This window comes from Fusarium redolens (assembly GCF_020744475.1).
Source record: "Fusarium redolens strain MPI-CAGE-AT-0023 chromosome Unknown BKA55scaffold_15, whole genome shotgun sequence".
In the NCBI taxonomy this organism is placed as follows: Eukaryota; Fungi; Ascomycota; class Sordariomycetes; order Hypocreales; family Nectriaceae; genus Fusarium; species Fusarium redolens.
In genome coordinates this window covers 1-25907 of record NW_025763678.1, presented here as the reverse complement: position 1 = coordinate 25907, position 25907 = coordinate 1, and the positions used below count along the sequence as shown (strand labels likewise).

The following is a 25907-nucleotide window of genomic DNA, read 5'->3' as shown; positions in this document are numbered from 1 at the left end:
GCTCGAACCGTTGGCGGTCTGTTTGCATGGTACTGGACTCATATCGCGCGACGGACGCAGACCCCTCTAATCATCCTTGCTTCAGTACGTATCTCCTCCATTTCATGTCGAAACCATTCTGACCTCTTTAGGGATTCATTCTTGGTGAGGGTTTCCTGAGCATTGTGAACCTCTTGCTGCAAGGCCTGAATGTTCCTCATCTGTGACTGCGTCACCTACCATATTCGACCAATGTCGGCACCATCTTCTCGGACTTTGCTGGCTGCGTCCAGCTGATAGAAGATGCGTCTATTTCAGCTGCCATGAGTGCTTCCTTGATCCACCCTCAGAATCTGTCCAAGAAGCCCTGAGAACCAACGCTCGGGCATTGTCATCAGCTGCCGCAAAAACGATATCTCCGGAGAGACTCTGGGGCGATTCGGCAGATGATTTGGCCTCTGGAGGAGCGAGAAGAAGGCCTTGCTTCCAGTGTGTGACAGGGCCAGAAGGGCCGGTAGTGAAGGCGACGCCTCCCTGGTTTTTCTTGTCCCAGGTCTCTGGTGTTGTCTCGGCAGGGGGTACTGGGTCGCTTCTGGATGTCGTGAAGAAGTTGTCGAACCAAATGAGGAACCCATCAACATTTTCGACCTCACGGGTGAGTTTCGATGACCACTTGGCGGTGAACTGAAGATCTTCGGTCTTAACGGTATGGAGATCAAGCACCTTGAAGGGGTAGGGTTCACCACAGACAGAATTTTGTGGCATGGCCTCGACACGGGCCTCTTCGTAGATGCCTTCTTGCATAGTCTTCATATCAAAGCCGTAAACATCTCTCCAGAAGGAGATGTGGTCCGAAATATACTCGGGGTCTGCGATGGGGGCAATCCAGATTGTGGCAGAGCTGGGCGCGAGGACACCATCGGGCTTCAGGTAACGGTCTCGAGCATACAAGACACTTGGAAGCATAGCCTCATAGAGAAGACAGTAGCCCATCCACTCACTGACAATAATATCAACCTGGTCTACAGGCAGCTTGACATCCTCGATGGCGCCCTTGAGAGTTGTGATAACATCGGACAAGCCGTTGTGGAAAATGTTCTCCCTAGCCTTGACAATGATGTCTGACTTGTCAACAGCAATGACTTGCTTGGCGCCAGCCTTTGCAGCAAACATGCTCAGAATACCTAGATCAAAACCATTAGTGTTGAATCAAGATCAAAATTATAACTGGGCTTACCAGTGCCACATCCGATATCGAGGACAACCTTGTCCTTGAAGATGTGCTTGTTGTTGTAGATGAAGTCACGATACGCATCAGTTCGTACGGTATCTTTCAGCATGGTCTCGTGAATTTCTGGCCACAGTCAGTATAAACAGATCGAGATACCGATAAGTGGTGGGATGTACCATGGGCAGCGTAAGACTCAAAGTAATAGGCAGAGTCGTCTTTCTTCTCAGTTGCAGCCGTCTCGGTATCATCGCCCCATCGCTTATCAAGTGTCTGCTGAACCGTCAAACGGTAGCTGGCAAATTGATCTCTAAGCTTCTCGAGCTCCTCCTCCAGTTCCCTGTTACGAGCTTTGAGATTTCCATCGTTGGATCCAGTTGCTTGGTCGTTGGTGATGTTCTCCAATACTTCGTCCAGAGAAAAGATGAGAGCATCGTTCTCTAGAACTGGCTGAAGGTACTTCTCGTCTTCGAGGTCTTTGGCAGAGATCTCCTTGGGCAATGGTGTCCCATTCTTTACATGATCACGAACAAAGTTGACGAGCTTGACGGCACCGTGAAAGTCAAGCTGAAGCTTTTGCACATAGTCGGAAAAGTTGAAACCATGGTTCTTGCTGCTATCCTCGAGCATGGCGGCAACACTAGGGAAAGTTTGGGCGCTGAAGAAGGATGTGATGGGGATTGACTCCTCATCCGACTCCAGGTCGAGCCATTCGCCGTCATCAGAGATAGATTCGTGAGCAGACATTTTCCCCCTTCACTGTAAGACCAGGCCAGATCAAATTATGTTGAATTCTTGTAGGAGAAGACGAAAATTTGAAGGAAGAACTCGAGTGGCCAGTATTGAATGTTGGTTGGTTTGGTTTGCGCTGAGTTAGCTGCCTTAGCTTGGAGAATATTTTGTGGGATCACGGTGATTGGAGAAGGCTATGCCCTGTTGGGGAATTTTTTCTGGGTCATGATAGGTAGAAAGTTAAGGCAAGGTAACCATCCAGATGCAATCCGCGAGGTGTTTGCTGTTAATATATATGATATGTCTGTAAGGGGGTATATCGCATATATCTCTGTCTCTCTGTCTGTTTGACGACTTTGCAGATACCTTTTTTATTTTTTGGCTTTCGGCTTCTGTTTCGTCTCATCCTTTTCGTCATCGTTATTCTCAGACTCTTCGTCGTCTTCTTCGCCTTCATCGTCGTTGTCGTCATCGTCATCGTCTTCCTCATCATCATCTTCTTCGCCGTCTGATACGGTTTCTCCGAGCTCAACGAGACGAGCCTGCAGTGATGTCAGTCAGTATACAGCATGCAAATATGAGCACCGCGTTTCTTGACTTGCCTTGTATTTGGCCACCTTTTCCTCCAAATCGCCAAATACCATCAAGAGGTCATCAAGTTCGGACTGAGTTGTTTCCCTAGCCTCATTTGACTCCTGCAGCTGCTTCTCAGTCGTCTCTCTAGCCTTCTTAGCCTCCTCCTTTGCTGCTTCCTTCGATTCTGATAGTTGCTTCTCGGCTGCGTCCTTGGCTTTGTTGGCAGCTGATAGTTCCAATTCCATCTGTGAGATATGTGAGTTTCTTGAGTATCTTCAATCAAGACAGATTGTTCATCACACACCTTCTTGAGCTTAGCCTCCAAGTCCTTCTTTCCAGCGTCTCCTCCACTGAGCTGCTTCTCGAGGCTCTGGCACTTCTCCTCTGCTTCCTTGGTCTTCAATTTCTGCTGCTCCAGGTCCATCTGACTCTGCTCTCGATAAGCGTCTATCTCGGCATCTTTTCTATCGCAGAGGCTTTCCAGTTCCTCCTTGAACTTGGCTTGTTTTTCATCTGCTTTAGCCTTGGACTGGGTCTTGAAATCTTCGTATTCCTGACGAAGTTGCCCCAGCACCTTCTCATATTTTTCTCTTTGCATATCTATCTCGTTCTTGCGTTGCAACTGGAGTGCATTGTACTCCTTTTGGGACTGTGTTTGAGTCAATGTTAGCCGACTGCACTCATACAAACCGTAATGGCTGGGGTAACAGGCACGCACCTTCATCAGAACAACCTCGAGACGACTGATATTCGCTTTGAGATCTGCCACTTCAGCATCCGTCCTCCGTCTGATCTTTTCTGCTTCGGCCTCGGCCGCTTTCCGGACTTGCTCGATCTGCTTCTGATGATCGCTTTCTTGTGCTGTTTGTTGTGAACGCAGCTGAGCAATTTGCTTTTGGTACTCGTTCTCCTTGATCGAATATTGAGATTGCAATTGAGCAACCTGCTTGCGCTGATCATTCTCTTTGGACGCCAATTGACCCTGAAGCTTCCTGTAGCCGTTTCAGTAGGGTTAATACAAGCCGATGATGGTGACACTTACCGCAGTTCTTCGCTATGATGCTTTTGTAACCCTTCATTCACGGTTTTGACCCGTTGCATCTCTAGAGCAGCGGTTTCCTTTGATCTGCGATGATCCGCCTGTTCCTGGCCCAGCTGCCCCTGAAGCACTGCCAGCTTTTCCTGGATCTCGTTCATAGCATTCTGCTTTTCCTCGACCTGGCTCCTGAGAGAGTCTACAAGTTCCCTCGAGACACCTTTCTGAACACCGTTGGTGACAACCGAGATTTCCATGCCAGGCTCTCTGTCAATAGCACGTGCTATTCGGCTATAGTTGTCCTTGAAGAACTCAACAAATTTCCTGTCAAAGAAGACATCGGGGAGTCGCCCTGGAGACGAAGCGTCCAGCTTTTGAGGTAAGACTTCGAAATCACGAATAAAAGGGTGGCTGCGAAGTTTTGATAGGCGGTCTAGGTATACATCTCGATCTATGCGAGCCGTCAAGATAGAGAGTAATGTTGCTCTTGGGATGGGTGAGTCTTTTGTTGAGAATTCGTAAGCAACACCAAGCAACATTGCGCACAGTCCTTGAACGATCTCGCCCCCGCCTATAGCTGGAGGCTGTGAAACAGCTTGAATTAGGCTTTGAACGTTGCTTCCCTCGGCGAGAAAGTCGTTCACCGCATCGAGATCCTCGAAAAGCCAGCCTAAGAGTAGCATAAGATAACCGACCAAAACCCGCGTATCATCGCCTCGACGAAGGCCTGACGTAACGTGAGCTGAAAGAGTTTGGATTGCTGTCACAACCTCTTCCCCATCTTCCGAATCACCTTCGGTTAAGCTCATGGCCTCTGACTTGGCTTCTGAGTTTTCATGCAAGAGGTGGAAAGTGATCACAGCAGCGAACCATTGCCTGTATGGATCCGAGGATTCAACTGAAGGCTGCAGGAGAACTGTCAAAACGTTGGAAGACTCGTTGGCCCCAGATTGATGTCCTTCAATAGCCCGGCCAAGAAAATGCAGTCTGACAGCTGGATGATTTGCAAAATAAGCTTGCAGGCACTCAGCCGCCGCAAAGCGGACGTCGAACTCTTGAAGGTCCTGTAGACACAATGTCAGATCTAACAAGCCGTCGATAACGAACACTTTTTCGCCCTGGCTGGCCTGTTCATCGGCCGTGCCGGTCTTTGCCAGAGGAGACAACACCATCATCTGAGCAAATGTCTCCTGAAGAGGTGCGTTTTGCCGAATCACGTCACCACAAGTGATTAGAGCCTATATAATGTCAATGAGATGGCCTTCCGGTGGCAATCAAATTATCGAACCTCGGCCTTGATTTGTGTTTGCGCTTCATGGCTGAAGGCCAGTTGCAGAATATGATAGGCAAGGCCATGCTTCCATATTGCTGTTTGATTCAACGAAGTACCTGCTGAGCCCCTGACAACAAACAGGCGAATGACAGCGAGGAAAGCATAAACATTTCGGTTTCGTTGCGCTGCTGCCCACGAAGCGATCTCAGACCCATCAGTTTGAGGTTTCAGGACTCGACCTAATAAATCCGCCAAACGGTTCATGCAGTCCGACTCCCGGAACAGTGCCTGGTTTGAGCTGTTTGATCGGAGGAGGTTGGCCAAAAGGATCAGACAGTCCTCAACGGTGCGACCCCCTTCTACGAGAGCCCCGTCGGCTTCGATGATGGCAAACAATCTCTCAAAAGCATTCTCAAAAGCCACCAGCTTCTGTATTTCGATTGATGTTGGCGTGAGGTAGGTCAGGAGAATGATAGCTTCGTTTCGTATAGCGTCGCGTTGGTCGTCGAGGACGGAAACCAGTCGTGGTATACCGAGGGGAGCGGTAAAGATACATTCCTCGGTGCGTTCTGTACGTGCGGAAAGGATAGCGGCTAGTAATTGCAAAGAATACAGACGGGAATAGAAATCGTTTGTTTCGAGGAAATCGAGCAATAAAGTAATGTTCTCTTGCCGTTGAGTGAACTCGTCAGCCAACCATAGAGCAATCTCCTCCGAAGCTTCGGGACTATCTTCATTAGGGTTGAAGAGCATTAACAACGTCTCGAGTACCACTTTGACGGTGTCGACATCTTCACCGTCTTTGCTTAGGCTTCCAATTAGACTTCGTAGGGCGCCCGAAGCTACAGAAGCTGGATAATCTTTGGCAAAGCTACGAAGACCCAGGATTGCAGCTCTTCGGTCTTCTAACAAAGTCGCTGAACTGAGGCGACCGCTTAGAACGTCGATGGTCTCACCAACTGATTGTTTCGCCGGGGCGCTGGCAATAGAGAACATGATTGCGGCGCCTCAATGCCATATGGCTCAAGAGGATTCGAGAGGTTGCATGGGGCCCTTCCGGCGACTGTTAATAATGTCTTTCCTGTTGGTGAAGATCACTGAGGAAGCTATCCTAATTAGTCGGCACTAGGTATTGGCTTCTCGATTCTGGCCAGCTTGTCAGGAGAAAATGGGAGCAGGCATGCTAACTCCATTGCTACATACTTCCTGGTTGAGGTGCGATTCAATAACTGAATTTCAAGGCCCCACCTTCAAGCCACAGATATCCACTCACTTGCATAAAGTCGTGGCTCAGGGTCCGAGCTAGCAATCAAAGAATCATGTCGCGATTCGCAAAGCGACAGTCTTCATCCTCCACACAACTTTCATCTCCCTTTATAAACGGCAACTGGGGAACGTATTCGCCTGGCCTTTAACGCGCTTTCGCCTCACTTCATTGATGCGACACGCCCTGTGAAAGGCATTTATTTCCCCTAGTCCCAGGTTTTGTATCCGCATTGTCTTTGTTCTACCTGGAGCCTACTCGCGCAGGAGCTCACCACAAATTTCCGAAAAGTCGACTTTCGCAGAACCGCTACGATGGGTATTCCCGCGGCTTTCCGGTGGCTTTCTTCCAGATATCCCAAGATTATCTCACCGGTAATTGAGGATCAGCCCCTTACCATGGAAGATGGCTCCACGATTCCTGTCGATACGACTCGTCCAAACCCGAACGGCGAAGAGTTTGATAACCTCTATCTCGATATGAACGGCATCGTCCATCCTTGCTCTCATCCTGAAGATCGACCAGCTCCCAAAGATGAGGAGGAGATGATGATGGAAGTCTTCAGATATACCGATCGCGTGGTCAACATGGTTCGGCCCAGGAAGATACTCATGATTGCAGTTGGTATGTCAGGGCCTTTTTTGCTCAGTTTCCACCCCTTGGCTGGAGATTTATATGAAAGTATCTTGTTCAAAGCTGACAAACCCCCATAGATGGTGTTGCACCTCGAGCCAAGATGAACCAGCAGCGGTCGAGACGATTTCGTTCCGCACAAGAAGCCCAGGAGAAGGAGAAGGACAAGCAAGAACTTATCAAACTCCTCAAGCAACAGAATGGTGGTAATTTAACTGCCGAAAGCGAAGAGACTGTCTTAAAAAAGGCTTTCGACTCGAACTCGATCACCCCTGGAACACCTTTCATGGACATCCTCGCCCTCAGCTTGAGATATTGGTGTCAGTACAAACTCAACACGGATCCTGGCTGGGCGAAACTCAAAATCATCATTTCCGATGCTACTGTTCCTGGAGAGGGAGAGCACAAGATAATGAATTTTGTTCGGTCCCAGCGGGCATCACCAGATCATGACCCCAACACTCGGCATGTGATCTACGGTCTTGATGCCGATCTTATCATGCTGGGGCTTGCAACGCATGAGCCTCATTTCCGTGTCCTTCGTGAAGACGTCTTCTTTCAGGAACAGAAGGCACGTTTGTGTAAGCTCTGTGGCCAGAAAGGCCATGATGCCCAGAATTGCCGCGGCGAGGAAAAGAAGAAAGAAGGCGAACATGACGAGAAGGACAAAGGAGTCGCTCTCAAGCCTTTCATCTGGCTTCATGTCGCTGTGCTGCGAGAGTACCTGGAAGTTGAGCTGAGCGTCCCTAATCTGCCCTTCCGCTTCGACGTGGAACGTGCGGTTGATGATTGGATCTTTATGTGCTGTTTCGTGGGTAACGATTTCTTACCGCATCTTCCAGCCCTGGAAATCCGAGAGCATGGAATTGATACTCTGACCAAAATTTGGAAAGACAATCTGCCTGTTATGGGCGGCTACGTTACCAAAGATGGCCACATTGATCTTGAAAGAGCGCAGGTCATTCTGAGCGGTTTGGCCAAGCAAGAAGATGATATCTTCAAGCGGCGAAAAGAACAGGAAGACCGACGTGAGGCCAACTTCAAGCGGAGAAAGCTGCAGAACGAAAATAATGGTCGAGGCGGACGCCAGGGTGGACCTGCTCATCCGAAGAAGATCAACGGCCTCGAAAACCCTGCCAACGTGCTACTCCAACCCATTACCTCCTTTTCTGGGCCGAACGAGCAGAGACTGACGCACGACATGATTGTGAACCGCAATAGCGCGCCAGATGCGAACGCTGCCAACAAGAGCGCCGCTAGTGTACTCAAAGCCCAACTCCAGTCGCAAAAGTCACTATCAAACGCGAAACCAGCGGAACCGGATGAAGATTCTGTTTCCGCTTTAGGAAAACGAAAGGCGTCAACTCTCGAAGAAGGGGATAGTTCAGCTCCTGATACATCCAATGCGCCAACTCCAGCAGCCCCAGCAGAGGAGGGCCCCGTCGATGATGTGCGCCTCTGGGAGGACGGCTATGCTGATCGATACTACGAGAAGAAGTTCCACAAAGATCCCCAAGATATCGAGTTTCGTCACGAGGTTGCACGAGCTTATGTGGAGGGTCTTGCTTGGGTCTTGCTGTACTACTTCCAGGGTTGCCCCTCTTGGGAGTGGTATTACCCCTACCATTACGCCCCATTTGCAGCTGACTTCCAAGATATCGCCAAGATGAAGATCTCCTTCGAGAAGGGCAGAATATCCAAGCCCTTCGAGCAGTTGATGAGTGTCTTGCCGGCTGCGTCACGCCATGCCCTTCCGGAGGTTTTCCACGATCTCATGCTTAATCCAGAAAGCAATATCATTGACTTCTATCCGGAGGACTTCGAGATTGATCTCAATGGCAAGAAGATGGCCTGGCAAGGTGTTGCGTTGCTTCCTTTCATTGAGATGCCTCGCCTACTAGCGGCCGTTCAAGCAAAATACCCAGAACTCAGTGCAGCAGATTCAGCACGCAACGAAATGGGCAGAGATGTTTTGATTTTCTCAGAAGCCCATGAGAGCCTGTACGATGATGTTCTAACCAAGTTCTACTCCAAGAAACAAGGGGACTCCAAATTCAAGCTGAACCCGAAAAAGAGTGACGGCTTGTCGGGCAAGGTCGAGAAGAAAGAGGGATATGTTCCTCATAGTGAATTGAAGTACCCTCTTGACAGGAATGGTATGCCCAATCTCGACTATGATCGATCAGTCAGGTATGACATCGTGCCCATAATCCACAGTCTTCGTCTGGCTAACATTTCTAGCGTCTACTACGACATGCCTTCCGTTTCACAAACACACAAGTCGATGCTCCTTCGTGGGGTTCAGCTACCAAAGCCTGCTCTCACACAAAGCGACATTCAAGATATCCGGAACAAGGCCAACCGCGGAGGCAGGAACGGCGGTTTCGGACGAGGCCACAATCGAGGTGGCTACAACGGCCCTGGTATGTCGCGTGGGCCTCAGCATGACCGGCACCAAGGAGGATATGGCAGATCAAATGACCACTACCCTCCACCGGCCGCTTCTCATGTGCCTCCACCACCAGGAGCCCCTGGATTCGGGATTGGAGTACCACCGCCGCCCCCACCAGCTCATTATTACAATCAACAGCAGTACGATAACCGCCATGGTGGTGCTCCAGGCTATAACCATCAATACAGAGGCCCACCGCAGCCACCTCCTGGTGCTTCTGGTTATCAGGGCTATGGAGGACAGTCCTATGATAGAGGACGAGGCTCAGGAGGATACGGCTCAGGAGGCTATGGTTCTCGAGGTAACTACAGAGATGGACGGCCATACAGGTAGTTTTTGGAACCTAGGGCGTCGGGATGACGGATAAGTGAATGGGTTGCCCATCTAAGCTTTTGAGGTTCATATCGATGGCATATATATGATCGGTCTGGCCAGGGTACATTTTATACGGTACTGCTGCGTACGACCAACTGAAACTGGAAATGGATTAAATCAATGCCAGAGCAGTAAAGCTCAAGATTCAGCCTTTATTTAATTATGAGTACAGTACGCAAGGGTCAGTTGCATGCTCGAGGCCCCAGGATGGTGGGAGCTGTCGTTGGAATGTTTGGCTATGTCTGGTCCGTTTGTAGTTCCTGATGAATGACGGGTAGCATCGAGATCTGAGCACATGGATGGGAGTGAGAATTGCGATGTTGGCAAGAATTGAGTGAGGAACGGGAAAATATATACTCTAGTAAATAGTATGCTACTGGAGACTGAATTGATGTTAAATATATTGTTTTCAGCCTGCTTCTGCTTCTGCTTCATGATAAAATACTTTAATGCGTTGTCCATATGTAATACCTTTCACGTCGTAGATGTCTGAAAACGGCGAGCTCCCCTATACGTGCTACCCCTGTGGGTACTGTTCGCGGGGTTTGGCACGAACGCTTAATGCCTGCCCGGTCAGAGGAACGAGCGACTCCCAACTTGATCTCTCCCAAATCTGCGTATTCACGCTCAATGCTGTCGTGATCATGAATTGCGACGCAAGCCTAGTCGGCTGCCTTGTCGACAGGCTCGCTACCAGAGTAAGTATCTGTCTATCCCATGCGTGAGGCAGCTTGCGCCCCCCTTAGCTGCTTGGGCGGACTGACGTTGGGTACCTCTCAATAGCTCCCCCATCGAGCTGGCACCAGTGGCCACAGCCTACAACAAGACGATGTCCTCCACGTTACAAGAGCCACGTTGGTTGAACTAGGAAATACATCCATATCCACAGTCATCGCGTCGCTTCTGGTTCTACTCGAGGACCTTGCTCGCCCTTACGCAGCCGTCGCCGACCACCCCAGCCATATCTTGGCTTCCGAGCTCTACATTGTCGCCGTTATTGCAGACTGCTGTTCTTCTCATTGGGCCTCTCTCTCACAAGACACAGATGTAAAACCGAGCCCGACTCCTCCTCCGCTGGACGAAGTGCTTGTGAGCCGCCTCTTCGACGCGTTCAAGCACCTTCTTGAACCGATCCCCGAGAACTGTATACTTCCAGCCCAGACTCTACTTGACCAAGTCTCGACGCGCAATGTCTCCGTCACTCGCCCCGAAAGCTCTTCTGTCTCATCCGACGCCGATAGCTCTCCCCCGAGCGACGAGAGGTTTGCAGAGACATTGGTGGAAATGGATATCCACATCAAGGCAGTGACCGAGTATGTCACAACTTCCAGTTGGACTGCTGCCTTCGACTATTTGAGGAATGTCATATACACTATTCGAACTAGTATTGTTACGCAGCCTGGCGTCTCTACGCCTGGATCTACTCAAGATGCTGAGAGAGCAGCCCTCGTCGTTTTGCGATTGCTCTCCTTCTTCTGGGTTGATGGCCCAAAGCTGAGCCAAGTTATACAAGAGATCTGCTCAAGCTTCCTACACTTCCGAAAGCCTTACCAAAACACTATTGCTGTAGTATCTCCATTGCTGATCATGAGATGGCTGGATCGGTTCCCTCGCGAGTTCGTGCAGCTTCACCAGCTTCACAAGCGACTTGATGGCGGAGCTGATACCCTGTTTGACATGGCGCAGGCTGCGACGGATAATGGACGCCGAAAAGGTCTACTCTACCCTCTCCAAACCACTTTGCTTTTCCTCTTGCCGGATGTTTTTGAAGTAGCGAGCAATATGCGCGAAGCAAAGAGCAGCAGCATGGTGAAGAAGGTTTCCTTTCTAGATGGACTAAGAAAAGCTTCGCGCAATCGAAACGAGCAAGCAGCTTACTGTCTGGTTTCTCTGCTCCGTGCTGCAAGACATTTCGATGTTGAAAGCGACTCAGCCCTTGTCAGTTATGCCTTGGATGTTCAGGACGAGGTCCGCGATGCTGTTTTTCGCCGTCTTACCGCATCGGAATACGGACTCTTTGATCAGGACATGATGACCGCAGCCTTTGTGAGCTTGACCCATCTCAATCTTGATACGAGTGTCAGCGGCTTTGTTGAAAGCTGTATCGCTCCAAATGCCCCAAGTAGTTTTAAGTTAGCTACTGTTCAGGGATGTACGTATTTCGCTCAACAGCCATATGCTCTAAGGTACCACGAACTTTTTGATGCGGCAATACCCTTCATGCGGACGCAATTAGAGGTGAGCTTCGGTGACTTACCATTCTTGCCGGTCCTAACTGACGCTTTTAGACTGAGAATGCCAAGGCTGTTAGTACGACGAGTCGACAAGGGAGTGAAAGGACAGAACTGGTCTGCAGCATTCTCCAATTCTTGGATGCATCCCCAGCTCGCTTGTTAGATGATCTGTCAAAAGATGGTTCAAATAATAGCTTCTTCAAGTCCTTCCTTCTTTGCGTTTTGTCTGAGAATCCAGCCGTGCGTAAACTTGCCACAGGCGTTGCAAGCCGACTCTTTGAAGGCCACCTTGAGGCATACCGCCAATTCGATACCGGGCACCGTTTCGGCACAAAAGAACTTCGTGATGATATCTGGAGTCGAAGGTGAGTGCAATCTAAATTTCTGCAAATCTTCAACCCGCTAATGAGACCCTAAGCTCCAAAGTTCTACTTGCTTTATGCGAGTCTGTCACCTCGAAAAAAGATGATCAGAGCTTACGCGATCTACAAGACTATCTAGAAGCACGTTTACTCCTTCTCAAGAACATCCCGGTATGCAGCTCTGTACTTCAAGTAATGTTGTTCGTGATAGTTATCGGCTGCTAACAGCCTGTAGGAATTGGCCAAAATGCCGGAAGATGCACCGGATGTCATCAATGCATCTTCCAAGCTCGAGACGACACTTCTCATCTCTCTTTGTTCTGCCAGCATCACAACCTGTCAGCTGGTGACTTCCTGCACGGGATTATTCATTCAAGAGTGCTCGATTGTCGACAAACATGTAGAGTCGGCAAAGTCATCAGCATCAGTGCTTCGAAACGCTGAAGTTTACCGCGAGATATCTTCTCCAGCCTTCCGGTTCACTGGACTAGTTGCATTCCAGAAGCGAGTAAGGGGTCTTTTGCGCCGCATGCAATTCCCAACAACGGGCATCGTTAACGCCTGGGAGACCGCATTCGATCGTTGGCTTCATCTTGCAAAGGATGTCTCAACGTCAACTGTCGAGATTGTGGATGGAAGAGCGTTGGCCGAGTGGCGAAACTATTCCGGATTTTTAGCATCCCTGGGTGGCATTTGTACCGCCGACCAAGCCATCATTCTCGAAGAGCCCACTTTTGGGGGTCTAAGATGGATCGATCGTGTCTCTTCTGAGCACTCCGAGGAACCACTTCTCACGAGATACCTGAGACTCAGTATTCAGCTTTTAGCTTGTGCCAATGTGAGAGTACGCGAAGCAATGCGAGATGTGCTTGCCAGTGAAGTCTCACCTGCGCTTTACTATCCGTTGTTTCGAGCCTTAGAATCTGAATTAGAAGTATTATTCACTGGAGCTCTGGCCCCTATTGAGAAAGACCAGGATAGTGAAGTGGTATTTGCTGAGCAAGCCGCATCTTTACTTCGGGCTCTTGTGGAAAGACTAGAAAGCCCCTCTGATCTCGGAGCTGCATCTTCAGTTCACCTGGGTGCACTCACACTGAACTTCGCGAAGTTCCTGGATGGTGTCACCGATACACCCAATACGCTGAGGGTCAAGATTCGGGTTTGCCACCTGTGCGAGGTGGTGACGAAGCGAAAAGAGCACCTAAACTTGCGAGACGATGTTCGCATTCGGAACCAACTACTTGAATACATCTTCGGCTGGATTGCGCGCCCTCGCTCACCTCAGCATGGCCCTGGCTCCAGGCAGGACGACACGGCTCGTGTGCAGAAAGACCTTGATAAGGCTTGTTTAAAATCACTGGCTGATTTGACTTTCCGTTTGCCACTGCAACCCTCCGAGAGCCATACTGATGCTGGCATGAGCGAGATGAAGTCGCAAATGTTTCATACATATTTCAACCGCTTTCTGTCCTTACTCAACCATGAGCCATCAGAGCTGACTAGGACTGATACGAACTTGAGTGTCACCCTTCGTGAAGAGTCTGCATCAAACTCAGATTTGGCGATCACCATCTTGTCCAACTTGCTTAGTGCCAACATCGATGTTGGCCTCAAGCACTCTCTTAATATTGGATATCATGACAACGTTGAGATCCGCACTGCGTTCGTCAAGGTCCTCTATAATATTCTGATCCAAGGCACTGAGTTTAGCAACCTGACGGACTCAGCTGTGAGTGAGAAGTATGAGGAACTACTCGAGTTACTGACCAATGATCTATCCCTGGCCATCTCGATGGCCGTTGCTTGCCCCAGCACTGAGGTGGATGAGCTCACTATCTGCCTGCTCACTGTTTTTGAGCAACGAGGAATGATCTTTGAGCTTTTGGAGGCACTTATCAAACAAGAGATTGAAGATACCGAGAATGAGGCTGAGATATTGCGTCGAGGGTGTGTTGCAACCAAGATGCTATCAGTCTATGCCAAGTGGAAGGGTGCTTCGTATATTCGAACGACGCTCCAAAAGGTCTTGGAGCGTCTTATGCTGACATCTAAGGATCTCGATCTTGAGCTTGACCCCGCAAGAGTCAGCTCTACAGAGGAGCTTCAGAAAAATGCTCTACAGCTGCGCATTGTGGCCAAGGTTTTCATTGACGACATATGCGCATCTTCTTCCAACATTCCACCCGCTTTCCGCAAGATTTGTTACACCATATCAAACGCAGTCATGCCAAGATTTCCCGATGCCAAGTACACAGCCGTGGGAGCCTTCATCTTTCTACGGTTCTTTTGCCCAGCTATCGTTGCCCCTGAAGTCGAGGGCCTCGTATCGACAGCACCGTCTAAAGAAATGCGACGTGGCTTACTTCTGATTGCCAAGGTCATACAAAACCTCGCCAATAACGTGCTGTTTGGGGCAAAAGAACCCTACATGTTTCCCCTTAACGACTTCCTGACACAGAATATTTATCATGTTACGACGTTCCTCCGCGAGATTTCGGTTCCTCCCAATCAGTTGGAAGTGCAACGCACGACGGAATCGTTCGATTTTGGATCTTGCGTCGCGCTACATCGTTTCCTTTACGACCATTGGGACCATGTCCGCCAAACACTGATCTCGCGCGAAAGAAAGGATTACGGCAGAACATCTGGGGATGTTGTTCGGGGTAGATCACCAGTCTTGGAACCGTTGAGAAACCTGATTGCGAATCTTGGTCCACCACCGCTTGCTGTTTCGTGGAACAGGCCCCAAGTCTCATCCAATAGCCCACCACTGTACTCTCGATTCCAAAACTTCATGCTCCGGAATGCCTTTCGAAGTACGGAATCATTCTTGACAGCACGTGCTGTTTATGATGGAGGTGAAAGCAAGGTGAGTCCGAAGTGCTAAACTGACTATAACATTGACTAAACATGAACAGGACGGCTTGTCTATCATCTGTGTCATCTTGCGTCATATTGAGACGGAGAGCATCGACTATGACACATTGCTATATTGCTATCTCAAAATTGCCAGCAGGTTATGGCACAGACCGTTTGGCATCTTGATCGATGCGACTTGCTATAATGGCCGCAACGAGCCCCAGGATGACCTGTTCAAGAAGTTAGAGCTCCTAACACCCTCAGAACTGTCACAAAACCTTAGTCGTATTTATGTCTATAATATGAACAGTGCATTCAAGTAAGTTGACTTCTCAGAATGAAGGGATTAGGTTTCTGGACTAATCTCGATTGCAGGCGGTGCTTTCGACGCCTACTGAGGGTATGCACGAAGAACGAGAACGGCGTATTTAACCCTAAAAACGTCGAATATCATTTGATAGGAAGTCTTCAGGACTTGCAGGCGCATTTCCACCTCAGCCAGCTACATCTGCCTAAGGAAACAATCAGTGTAGTGACTGATACACGATACGTCTTTCAACCAATCACCCGCCTGTCAAAGTCAAAGGGCAAGATTGAAGTAATTATCAAAGTTGGCAGCCAGTTTGTCCAAGTAACAACCACGAAGAAGCAAGAGATTTTCGCAGGATTTCGTTTGGGGACGACCGTGAACGACATTTTCCGGTTGGGCGAAGTTGATGAAGCACCAACATCCATCCAGACTGAAGATGATTCGGCTTTTGGCTTACGAGCTGACAACGGGAAGATCGTGATGTACTTTACGAGCCCAAAGAAGTCCGATGTGCTTCAGACGATCCGGGGTGCCAAGGCCAAGCATGGCAAGGATAGCAGGGCTCACAAATCTGTTGAGCGCCTTATCAGGCCACAAGATGTGCCAGGTACGCTGTTGAATCTTTCACTGGCGAATTTGTCGAGCCATGATCACATCCTGAGGCTGTCTTCCTACAATCTTCTGGGGGCTCTTTGCCGGGCCTTCAAATTCAGCTCCGCTTCACGGATCGTCTGCACCAAAGGTAAGTCTTAAGAAAAACTTAAAATGTCTTGGGTATAGCAACTGACCATATTTTAGATGTTTCTGTTCCTTTAGATCCAACCCGTTTCGTAGTGGATATCAGTAAGGAGTTGGCACTGAGTGAGCCTCAGTTGACGTCAGACTTTTTGACAGAATTCTTCGTGGGCTGGGAAAGCTTCCCTGATGAACAAAAGCCTCTGAGTCTTGCCTACATGGCTCCTTGGCTTCCTGGTCTACGGACCAACATCCTCACAAGCGAGCTGGATGGGGAGAAAGGGCGAGAAAGAGTCGCAATTCTATTTCGAAAGCTTATCGATGTGACTGTCCAGGATCATTCACTTACTTTTGCCCTGGAACAATCCGTGTGGCCAAGGATTGTTCAAGACGAAATCTTGCTCGAGGTTTTCCTGGATGAGCTGCTGAAGTCAGCAATGAGCTATAGCGCGCATGACGAATCTTTAGAGGTCATCGCGTCTATCGTAGTTGGTATCGGAACTGTTACTTTACGCGGCAAGATCCTTTCAAGGCTCCGTAAAGCTCTCAACAGATCCTCGCTCCGACCAACGAAGTACCTGCCAGACAACGCAGTCTGGTCTGAAATCTGCGTCTTGCTTCGCTTCTGCCTTGCACTGTCTTTCGACAACGGGGTGCAGTCTCAACTTTTCCTACCGGAGATCTTCCATATCGTGACTATGCTGGCCAACACTGGTACTCAAGAGGTTCGGTTACTTGTTTACCGGTTGCTTGTCAACACGGTTCACGCCGTATGTACATCATTCAGCCTGGATGATGCCAGATCTAGCAAACTGCGAGCAAGTCTAGACTTTCTATGCGATCCTCGTAGCGACATTTTCACGGCGCCGCCAACCTTCCCTCGCGATGGTGCCTCAGTATCGACTTCACAGGACGCAGGCCCCGCGTTGACGGCGACCGAAAATCTCGCATCTGCTCTCTTTGAAATTTGCTCCGTCGCTGCACCAACAGTTGACCTTGCTAATACATGGCGATCGAGGTGGATGAGCCTAGTTGCAAGCACGGCCTTCCAGAATAATCCTGCTATTCAACCACGTGCATTTGCGGTTATGGGTTGCTTGGCTCGGGAAGAGGTCGATGATGATTTGCTCTACCAAGTGCTTGTTGCTCTGAGGAACAGCGTCAATCGATTTGGCGAGGATCACAACAGCGAAATGCTTGTCTCCATCGTCACGTCGCTATCGAAAATGATGGCAAAACTCCCATCAGCATCACGCTACGGTCTGCAACTTTTCTGGCTGGCCATGTCACTCGTGCGGTTAGTACCTGCGACTCTGTTCAACTGCACTGCGCAGTTTCTTGAGGCGGTGCTAGCGAACATAAGCACTGGAGAAGAGTTCCGAGGAGATAGCATGGCTTCACTACTTCTTCAAGGTCGAGCCCCGCTGGACGAGGCTGCGTTGCCCCTGGAGGAGATATACGGTATACACTTCGAGGAAGAATCCTTCCACCTCGCCGTTTGTGCATGTCTGGCACGTGGACTAACCGACACCATGACACGACAAATCACCATGCGTGTCCTATCTTCTTTTCTAGAGATGATGACGGCAAATGTGGAGGGTCGGGAAAAGGCTGAGATGACCCAGACCTCACCATATCTGTCTCTCCTGACAGCCCGCGCTGTTGAAAATGACGAATTCAAAGACAGTCTCTGGTCTGCTGGTATTGACGCTGATGAAATTGGGTTTGCTAATGGAATGCGCAAATCGCCGGATCTCGAAGGGATGCCGGATAACGTCGTCTTGTTGATCACAGCAATCGAACTTGTTGACTTCCAGTATGTGGAAGACTGTGTGCAAAGGCGCAGTTTGGATTGGCTTAACAAGCTTGCGACGGAACGCCCTATTGTGGTAGAACAATTGTCAGTCCCTCACCAGCTGATGTGCTGTACGCGACGTTATGAAACTGACCTAGGAATAGATCCGGAGCCATTCGCTCTTTACTAGACGATACTTTACTGCACAGCCAAAACTCGGCGACGTTAAGAGCTGCACATACTCTTTTGCGCGCTCTGTCATCGACCCAACAATTTTCAAGAGCCACTGGCTTAATGTCCACACTGACCGAGGTTTTGGACTCGATGGGATTTGGTGGATTGTGGCGATCATGTTCATTTGGATCAATGGAAGACGTAAACCGTGACTATCTTGAGCTAACTGAGCGATTAATAGAGGTAAGAATAAAAAGAAAAAAAAAACTTAAAAATATAATTACTAACCTTATATATAGTTAATAATTATTTAGATAGTTAAATATTTTTAAAATTTATAAATATATAAAAATATTATAAGTAATAAAATAATTTATATTATTTTTTAATTTATTAATATAATTAACTAAATTTAAATAAATAAAGAATTTAATTTAATATTAATATTTTATTTTATATATTATTATATAAAGTTAAATATTCCTAGTTTAAATTAATACTTTTTTATTTATTTTACTTTATTTATTTTATATATAAGGTTAATTAATTATATATCTTATTATATATATTTAATTAATTATAATTAATTTAACTTTTATTAACAAACTTATATAAAACTTAATATAATTCCTTTAATTTTAACTTTAATAAAATTCTAAACCTTGCCTTTATTTTATATTTATTTAACTTTATATATAAACTCCTTTAACTATACTTTTATAATTTAAGATTATAAATAGCCTAATTTATAAATTTATATATAATAAAAAAGATCCCTAGTTTAAATTATTACTTTTTTACTAATTTTACTTTATTTATTTTTATATATAAGGTTAATTAGTTATATACTTTACTATATGTATTTAATTAATTAAGGTTAATTTAACTTTTACTAACTAACTTATATAAAACTTAATATAATTCCTTTAAATTTCTAAACCCTGCCTTTACCCTGCATTTATCTAACTCTATATATAGACTCCCCTTACTAATTTAAAAGCAGCTCTCTAGCAATATCAGCTGCCCTTATAGATATATTAAGGAGTTACTTTTTATATATAGCTAAGTTTAGGCTTATAAAGGTAATAAGAAAAGCTACCTTATCTGACTAAAGAAAATAACCTTTCCTTAAGGCTATTTTTAAGTCTTTAAGACTTAATAGCTTATTATTAACCTAATTTAAATTAATTAAATTAATATAATATCTTTTTTTATATAATTAATTAATTAAATTAAGCTATAATTAAAGATAATTATCTTAATAAGGTTAAATTTACCTTTTAATAAGAAATTCTTTATAATAATAGTAATTATTATATATATTATATAAAGTTTTTCTTTATTAGCTGCCTTTAAGGTAGGCCTAATAGCTAGATTAAGATTATAGCTAGTTATATAATAGGTATAATTATATAATTATAGGCTATTTTATATAATAAGTATTAAGGCAGTATAGCTATTATATTATTAGTAAAAAGGGTTAAAAGGGAAAGTTAAGTTAAATAATATACTTTATAATAAATAAATTAAATATAATATTTCTTTAAATAAATTAAAGGAAGAAAGTTAATTTAGCAATTAAGATATAATTAATATTAATATTACTTAATTAAGGCAGTAATTATATTATTAAGGTAAATAAACCTTATTTAATTCTAACTTTTATAATAATAGCCTGCTATAAGGGTCTTACTATTTAAACTATTAATAAAAAAGCTAAAAAGCTTAATAGCCTTATATAAGGCTAAAGGTAAGGGAAAAAAAAGAGAAAAAAAAAATAATAAAAAAGATATAAATTACTTATTTTACCTATATAACTATATTAATAAGTTACTTTTTATATTAAGCTAATAGGCCCATAAAGGCAGTAAGGAGAGCTATTTTTATTATTATTAAAGGCTAGTTATACCTTAGGGCTTTTTTTAATTTCTTTAATTTAAATAGCTTTTAATTAATTTAACTTAAAAATATTATATTTTTTAAATAACTTAAAATTTATATATAATTAATAAACTTAATTAAGCTATAATTAAAAATAGCTATTTTATAATAATTAGGTTTCTAAATAAGTAAACTAATTTATATTAAGTTTATATTTATAAATTATATAAGATATAATACTAAGCTTTATAAAATATTATATTTATTAATAATTAAGTAATATATATTAAATTTATTAATATAAAAATATTTAAAGTTAATAGCTAATAAGCTAAGTCTTATAAAAGTAATAATAAATATAATCTTTATATTAAAATAGTTATATAAAAGTAATATAATATAAGGTTATTATTAGTCTTAAAATAATATAATCTTAAAATACTATTATTTCTATATTAATTAGTCCTTTTATAATTAGTTAATAAGATAGGGTTTTTATAAAATATATATAATATAATTACTAAGATTATAATATAATCTCTCCCCTTTAGTAGTCTTATTCCTAAGGCCTATTATCTTAACTAATATTATTCTTCTTTTAATATAGTCTAATTTAAACCTTTTATTATTATATCTTATAACATTTAACTAGGTATTTATATATTTATTTTATAAAAATTATAAAATTTATATACTTATACTTTTTATTAAGTTTATTAATAAAGAAGCTAATATACCTTATATTTATTACTTTTAAATAGGTAAGAAGTATTTAATATTTATTAGTTTTATTTATTAAAATAAGTATATTTAATTTAAAAAATCTTATAATAGTACTTATATTATATCTTCTTATAAGTTATTATATATTATTTCTTATTAAACTTTTATTAATTCTATTAGTTATATTAGTTATAAATTTAATAAAGTAAAATTAAAAATTAAAAAATAATAAAGATAAAATAAATAAGGATCTTCTTAAACTTTATAAGGAAATAGTAATATTATAATCTTACTTAGCTCTAGCTACTAGTTATTTATTAAGAATTTATAAAATTTATAATTATATAAAAAAAAAAGTATTTTAAAGCTACTTATTATAGCTTTTAAGAAGTAAATTAATAAAATATAATCCTATTTAAGTTAGATATATATAAAGATATATTTTAAGGCTACTTGTTTAGTTAGATCTTAAGGTTTAAGGCAGCAGCTATATAATCTATTAACTTAATATTATAGTTATTGTGTGTGTTTTTTTTTTTTTTTTTTTTTTTTTTTTTTTTTTTTACGTAGTGTATAACGCCTTATATTATGTTTATCTTAAAAAAGAGAAATACTATTATTATATTACTTTATATATAGCTATAGTATTACTTCTCTCTTAATAAAGATATATTATTTTAAGATTTTTAAATAAATTATATTATTTTAAGATTTTTAAATAAATTATATTTTTAATAATATTAATTAATTTACTTTAAGTTTAAGTAATAATATTTTTAATATTTCTCTTTTATTTAATATTAATAAAAGTTCTTTAAGAATTACTAGGCTTTTATAAGATATTTTATTAATTCTTTTATATTTTTATTTTTTAAGTAGTTTTTCTATTTAATTAGGTATATCTTTTAATTATTAAATTTTTATATATCTTTAATTACTTTTATTTTATAAATTTCTAGTTTTATAATTTATTATAGTTTATTATTAGTTTTAATATATATTATATTAATAATTAATTCTAATATTAAAATATAATAAATTAAATAATATTTAATATTTAGAAATAAATCTAATATATATTAATCTTTTTTTATTTTTTATTTAATTTTAATTAATCTTAAATATTTATAATTTAATTTATATCTTAATTAATTTATTTTAATATTTTTAATAAATAAGTAAATTATATCTTTCTTTTTAAAAGTTAGGTTTTTTAATCTTTTAAGGTTATAATATCTTTATATCCTTTTTTTAATAAATTCTAACTTAATTTTAAGTTTATTATATACTTCTTTTAGCTTATTATTTATAATAATTATTATTAAGTTAATATTTTTAAATCTTTAAGTATTATAATATATATTAGGTATAAATTTAATATTTATATTAAATATTATAAGTTTTATACTTTTATTATAAGTAATATTATAAGCTAGCTAGGTATTTAGTAATTCTTTAACTTAATTATTTAAATTATAATTAATATAATACTAAAGGTATTATTTTAATATCTAGTTTATTTATTTTATTTATCTATTTACCTAAGGTCTAAAGGCTATTATAAGTTAATAATTAACTTTTATAATAAGTATTATAAGTAATTATTAGAATTTAAAGATAAATATTAGTCTTTTATTTAATATAATTTCTTTTAGTAACCCTTATTTTCTTAATACCTTATTATAGAAAATATAGGCTATAACTTTTATATTTATTACCTCTTTATACAATAATTAAATTAAGAGTTTTATAAGTCTATTTATAATAATTATAATACTATTATAAAAGATTTTAATTAAAAGATCTTCTAATAATAATAATTTAATTATAAAATTTATAATAATTAAGCTTTATAATTATTTTATAACCTTTTTTAATTATAATATTTTATAAGGTTTATATTTTCTAGGTAAATTAGTATTCTCCTTTTTTATTTTTTTCTAATACCTATTTTTATAATAATTAGATTTTCTAAATAGGTAAACTAGTTTATACTAGGTTTATATTTAGAAATTGCATAAGGTATAATACTAAGTATTATAAAGTATTATATCTCTTAATAATTAAGTAATATATATTAAACTTATTAATATAAAGATACTTTATTAATAGCTAATAAGCTAAGTTCTATAAAAGTATTAATAAATATTATCTATATATTAAAAATAGCCTTATAGCTTAATAAAGAATACTAATAACTTAAAAGTTAAATCTTTAAAGATTATTAGTAATTTATAATAATTTAATCTTAAAATATTATAATTTAAATAATTTAATAAAAAAGGATTATTACTAAAAGAAGTAATCCTTTTATAATTAATAAAATTATAAAGGCTATATAATATAGCTATATAAGTTATAATATAATCTCTCTCTTTTATTAGGTCTTATCCTTAAGACCTATATATCTCCTTATTTTTATATTAAGCTTTAATAAGTATTAACTCTCTTTCTTAATTATTTCCTTAATATACTTTATTAATTATTATATTATAAAATCTTTAATTAAAATCTTATAAGACTTTAGAGTATATTTATTTAGTAAATTTAATTTTAAAATTTAGTTTATTAGTTTATCTTATTCTTTCTATAAGGCTAAAGGCCTTTATTATAAAATAATTAAGTATTATTTTTATTATTTTAAATATACTTAATAAGATTAGTCTTATAATGCTTTTAGTATTATAATTACTTATTATATATTACTTTCCTTATCCTTATTACCTTTTAATAACCTTTTTAATTTCTTATTTAAATTATAAGTCTAACTATTTAAAATAGGTAAAAGAAGAAGCTATAGAAAAGCTTCTTAAGGCTTAATAAGAAGTTTATAAGGCTATTATAAGATTATTTTATATTTATTATTAAAAGTATTTATTATATAAATAAGGTATTTAATTTATTATTAATAATATAAATTCTTTTATAAGTAATATTATTATTTAAAAAAAAATATAATAGTTTTAAATATATAATCTTTTAGTAATATTAATATTATTAATTAAAACCTAATTTTTAATCCTTTAATCTTTAAAGTTATTAATAAAAGTTTGTTTTAAGAATTATTAGGTATTTATAAGATATTTTATTAATTTTTATATATTTTTACTTTTTAAGTAGTTTTTCTATTTAATTAAATATATTTTCTATTTATTAATCTTTTATATATCTCTAATTTCCTTTAGTTTATATACCTTTAGTTTTATAATTTATTATAATTTATTATTAGTTTTTATATATATTATATTTATAGTTATTTTAAGTATTAAGATATAATAAATTAAGTAATATTTAATATTTAAAAATAAATCTAATTTATATTAATATTTTTTTATTTTTTTATTTAATTTTAATTAATTTTAAATACTTATAGTCTAGTTTATAACTTAATTAATTTATTTTAATATTTTTAATAAATAAGTAAATTATATTTTTTTTATAAAAGTTAATCTTTTTAACCTTTTAAGGTTATAATATCTTTATATTCTTTTTTTAATAAATTCTAGCTTAATCTTAAGTTTATTATATATTTCTTTTAGTTTATTATTTATATTAATAGCTATAAGGTTTATATTTTTAGGTTTTTAAATATTATAATATATATTAAGTATAAATCTAATATTTATATTAAATAATATAAGTATTATACTTTTATTATATATAATATTGTAAGCTAATTAGGCACTTAGTAGTTTTTTAACTTAGTTATCTTATTTATAATTAATATAATATTAAAGGTATTATTTTAATACTTAATTTATTTATTTTATCTATTTATTTACTTATAATTTAAATATTATTATAAATTAGTCCTCTATTTATATTAATAGTATATTAATATTATAGCTAATTTACTTATTTAGTTATATAGCCTATCTTATAACTTATTTAATTCTCTTTTTGCTGCCAATGCCAAATATCTTTAACTTCAGGTAACTAAACTTATATAAAACTTAATATATTTCTTTTATAAAACCCTATAATTACCCCGCTTTTATTCTAGATATTATAGTATAATATCCCCCTATCTTTATACTTTTATAATTTAAGATTATAACTAGCCTAATCTTTATAAGTTCTTAGTCTTCTCTAATACCTTCTTAGCCTGCTACTAGATATCCTTAAGCTACTTATTATATAAGCTGCCTAAGTTAAGGGCCTTAAGAAACCCCTTTTCCCTCTTACTTAGCTATATCTCTTTATATAGCTTTTTTTCTAAATCTTTAAGCTTTTATTTCTTATATTTAAGGAAGTCTTTATTAATTAAAGGGTTTTTATAAATAAATTATATAAATAAAAAGATCTTATAATTAAAAATTATTATCTTAATATAGCTAGTATTATCCTTATTAAATTAGGCCTCTTTAATATTTATAGCTATTATATATAATATATTACCTTTATTTTTATTTTATTTAAGAGCTTTTTTAATCTTAAGGATTATATTATAGCCTTTAATTAAATAAGGCTTATTAAGCCTAAGTACTTATAGGCTTTTTTAAATAATAAGTATTATAATAAGGTAGTTATAATACTATTAGTAATTATAGCTAGAAAAGGGAAAGTTAAGTTAAATAACTTATTATATAATAAATAATTAAAGTATAATATCCTTTAAAGTAGGTTAAAGGAAGAAGGTTAAGGCTAGCTATAATTATATACTAAAAGTCTAATAACACTAACGCATCTACCCTGCTTTAGTTAGTATTACTAAACGACCTTAATTACTTTAATAATAAAACTTATATACTTAATAGCTTCTAAATAACGTAATTTTAGTACTAAAATAAGCAGAAATTGCTAAAGAAATTATAAATTTACTCTTAAGTAAAGAGTAGCTATAGTTATAAAGATATATATTAGCAAATTAATAAAATAAGTTATAGCCTCTTATTTAATAAATCCTAAGATTATCTCTTAGATAGTTAAATATTAAAAAGAGAATTATAATAATATCTTAAAACTATATTCTAGGTATCCCTAAAAACTTAATACTTAAGAGGTTATATCTATTTAGTTATTTATTAAAAGAAATTACTTAATTATATAAAATAAGACATTATTAAAGCTTAATATTAAAATATTAACCTAGATAGTATATTATTAATTATAAAGGTATTAGTAATATAAATAGAGGTTAAAAAAAAGAATTAAACTATTAATAAATAATATAAAAGTAAGGCTATAATATACCTATTTTTAGATTTATTATATTAATAAATATATCTTTATAATTAGCCTTAAAATAATACCTTTTTTAATATTAACTTTCTATAATAGAATTAC

The 25907-nt window shown here is 39.2% G+C and overlaps 3 protein-coding genes across 3 annotated transcripts; 1 reads left to right on the top strand and 2 right to left on the bottom strand.

Annotated features, from left to right (window-relative positions):
- Window positions 1-288: 288 nt before the first annotated feature.
- On the bottom strand, window positions 289-1954 carry BKA55DRAFT_520264 (S-adenosyl-L-methionine-dependent methyltransferase; the record flags this gene model as incomplete). Its single annotated transcript, XM_046188404.1, has 3 exons — window positions 289-1163; window positions 1217-1333; window positions 1387-1954. 3 exons carry the CDS (start codon window positions 1952-1954, stop codon window positions 289-291), a joined length of 1560 nt encoding a protein of 519 aa, XP_046045292.1.
- Window positions 1955-2132: 178 nt separating this feature from the next.
- Window positions 2133-6016, bottom strand: BKA55DRAFT_119689 (p115 like vesicle tethering protein). Its single transcript, XM_046184776.1, has 5 exons — window positions 4840-6016; window positions 3558-4789; window positions 2820-3507; window positions 2542-2760; window positions 2133-2481 (listed from the first exon to the last, which is right to left on the bottom strand). The coding sequence occupies exons 1-5, from the start codon at window positions 5818-5820 to the stop codon at window positions 2311-2313; spliced, it is 3291 nt and encodes a 1096-aa protein (XP_046045291.1). The 5' UTR covers window positions 5821-6016; the 3' UTR covers window positions 2133-2310.
- Window positions 6017-6402: 386 nt separating this feature from the next.
- BKA55DRAFT_542969 (uncharacterized protein) lies at window positions 6403-18331 on the top strand (the record flags this gene model as incomplete). Its single annotated transcript, XM_046190534.1, has 14 exons — window positions 6403-6712; window positions 6802-8911; window positions 8963-9474; window positions 9721-9797; window positions 10034-10246; window positions 10332-11786; window positions 11837-12147; window positions 12201-12315; window positions 12380-15013; window positions 15063-15322; window positions 15379-16055; window positions 16112-17948; window positions 18008-18260; window positions 18317-18331. The coding sequence occupies 14 exons, from the start codon at window positions 6403-6405 to the stop codon at window positions 18329-18331; spliced, it is 10779 nt and encodes a 3592-aa protein (XP_046045290.1).
- Window positions 18332-25907: the final 7576 nt, after the last annotated feature.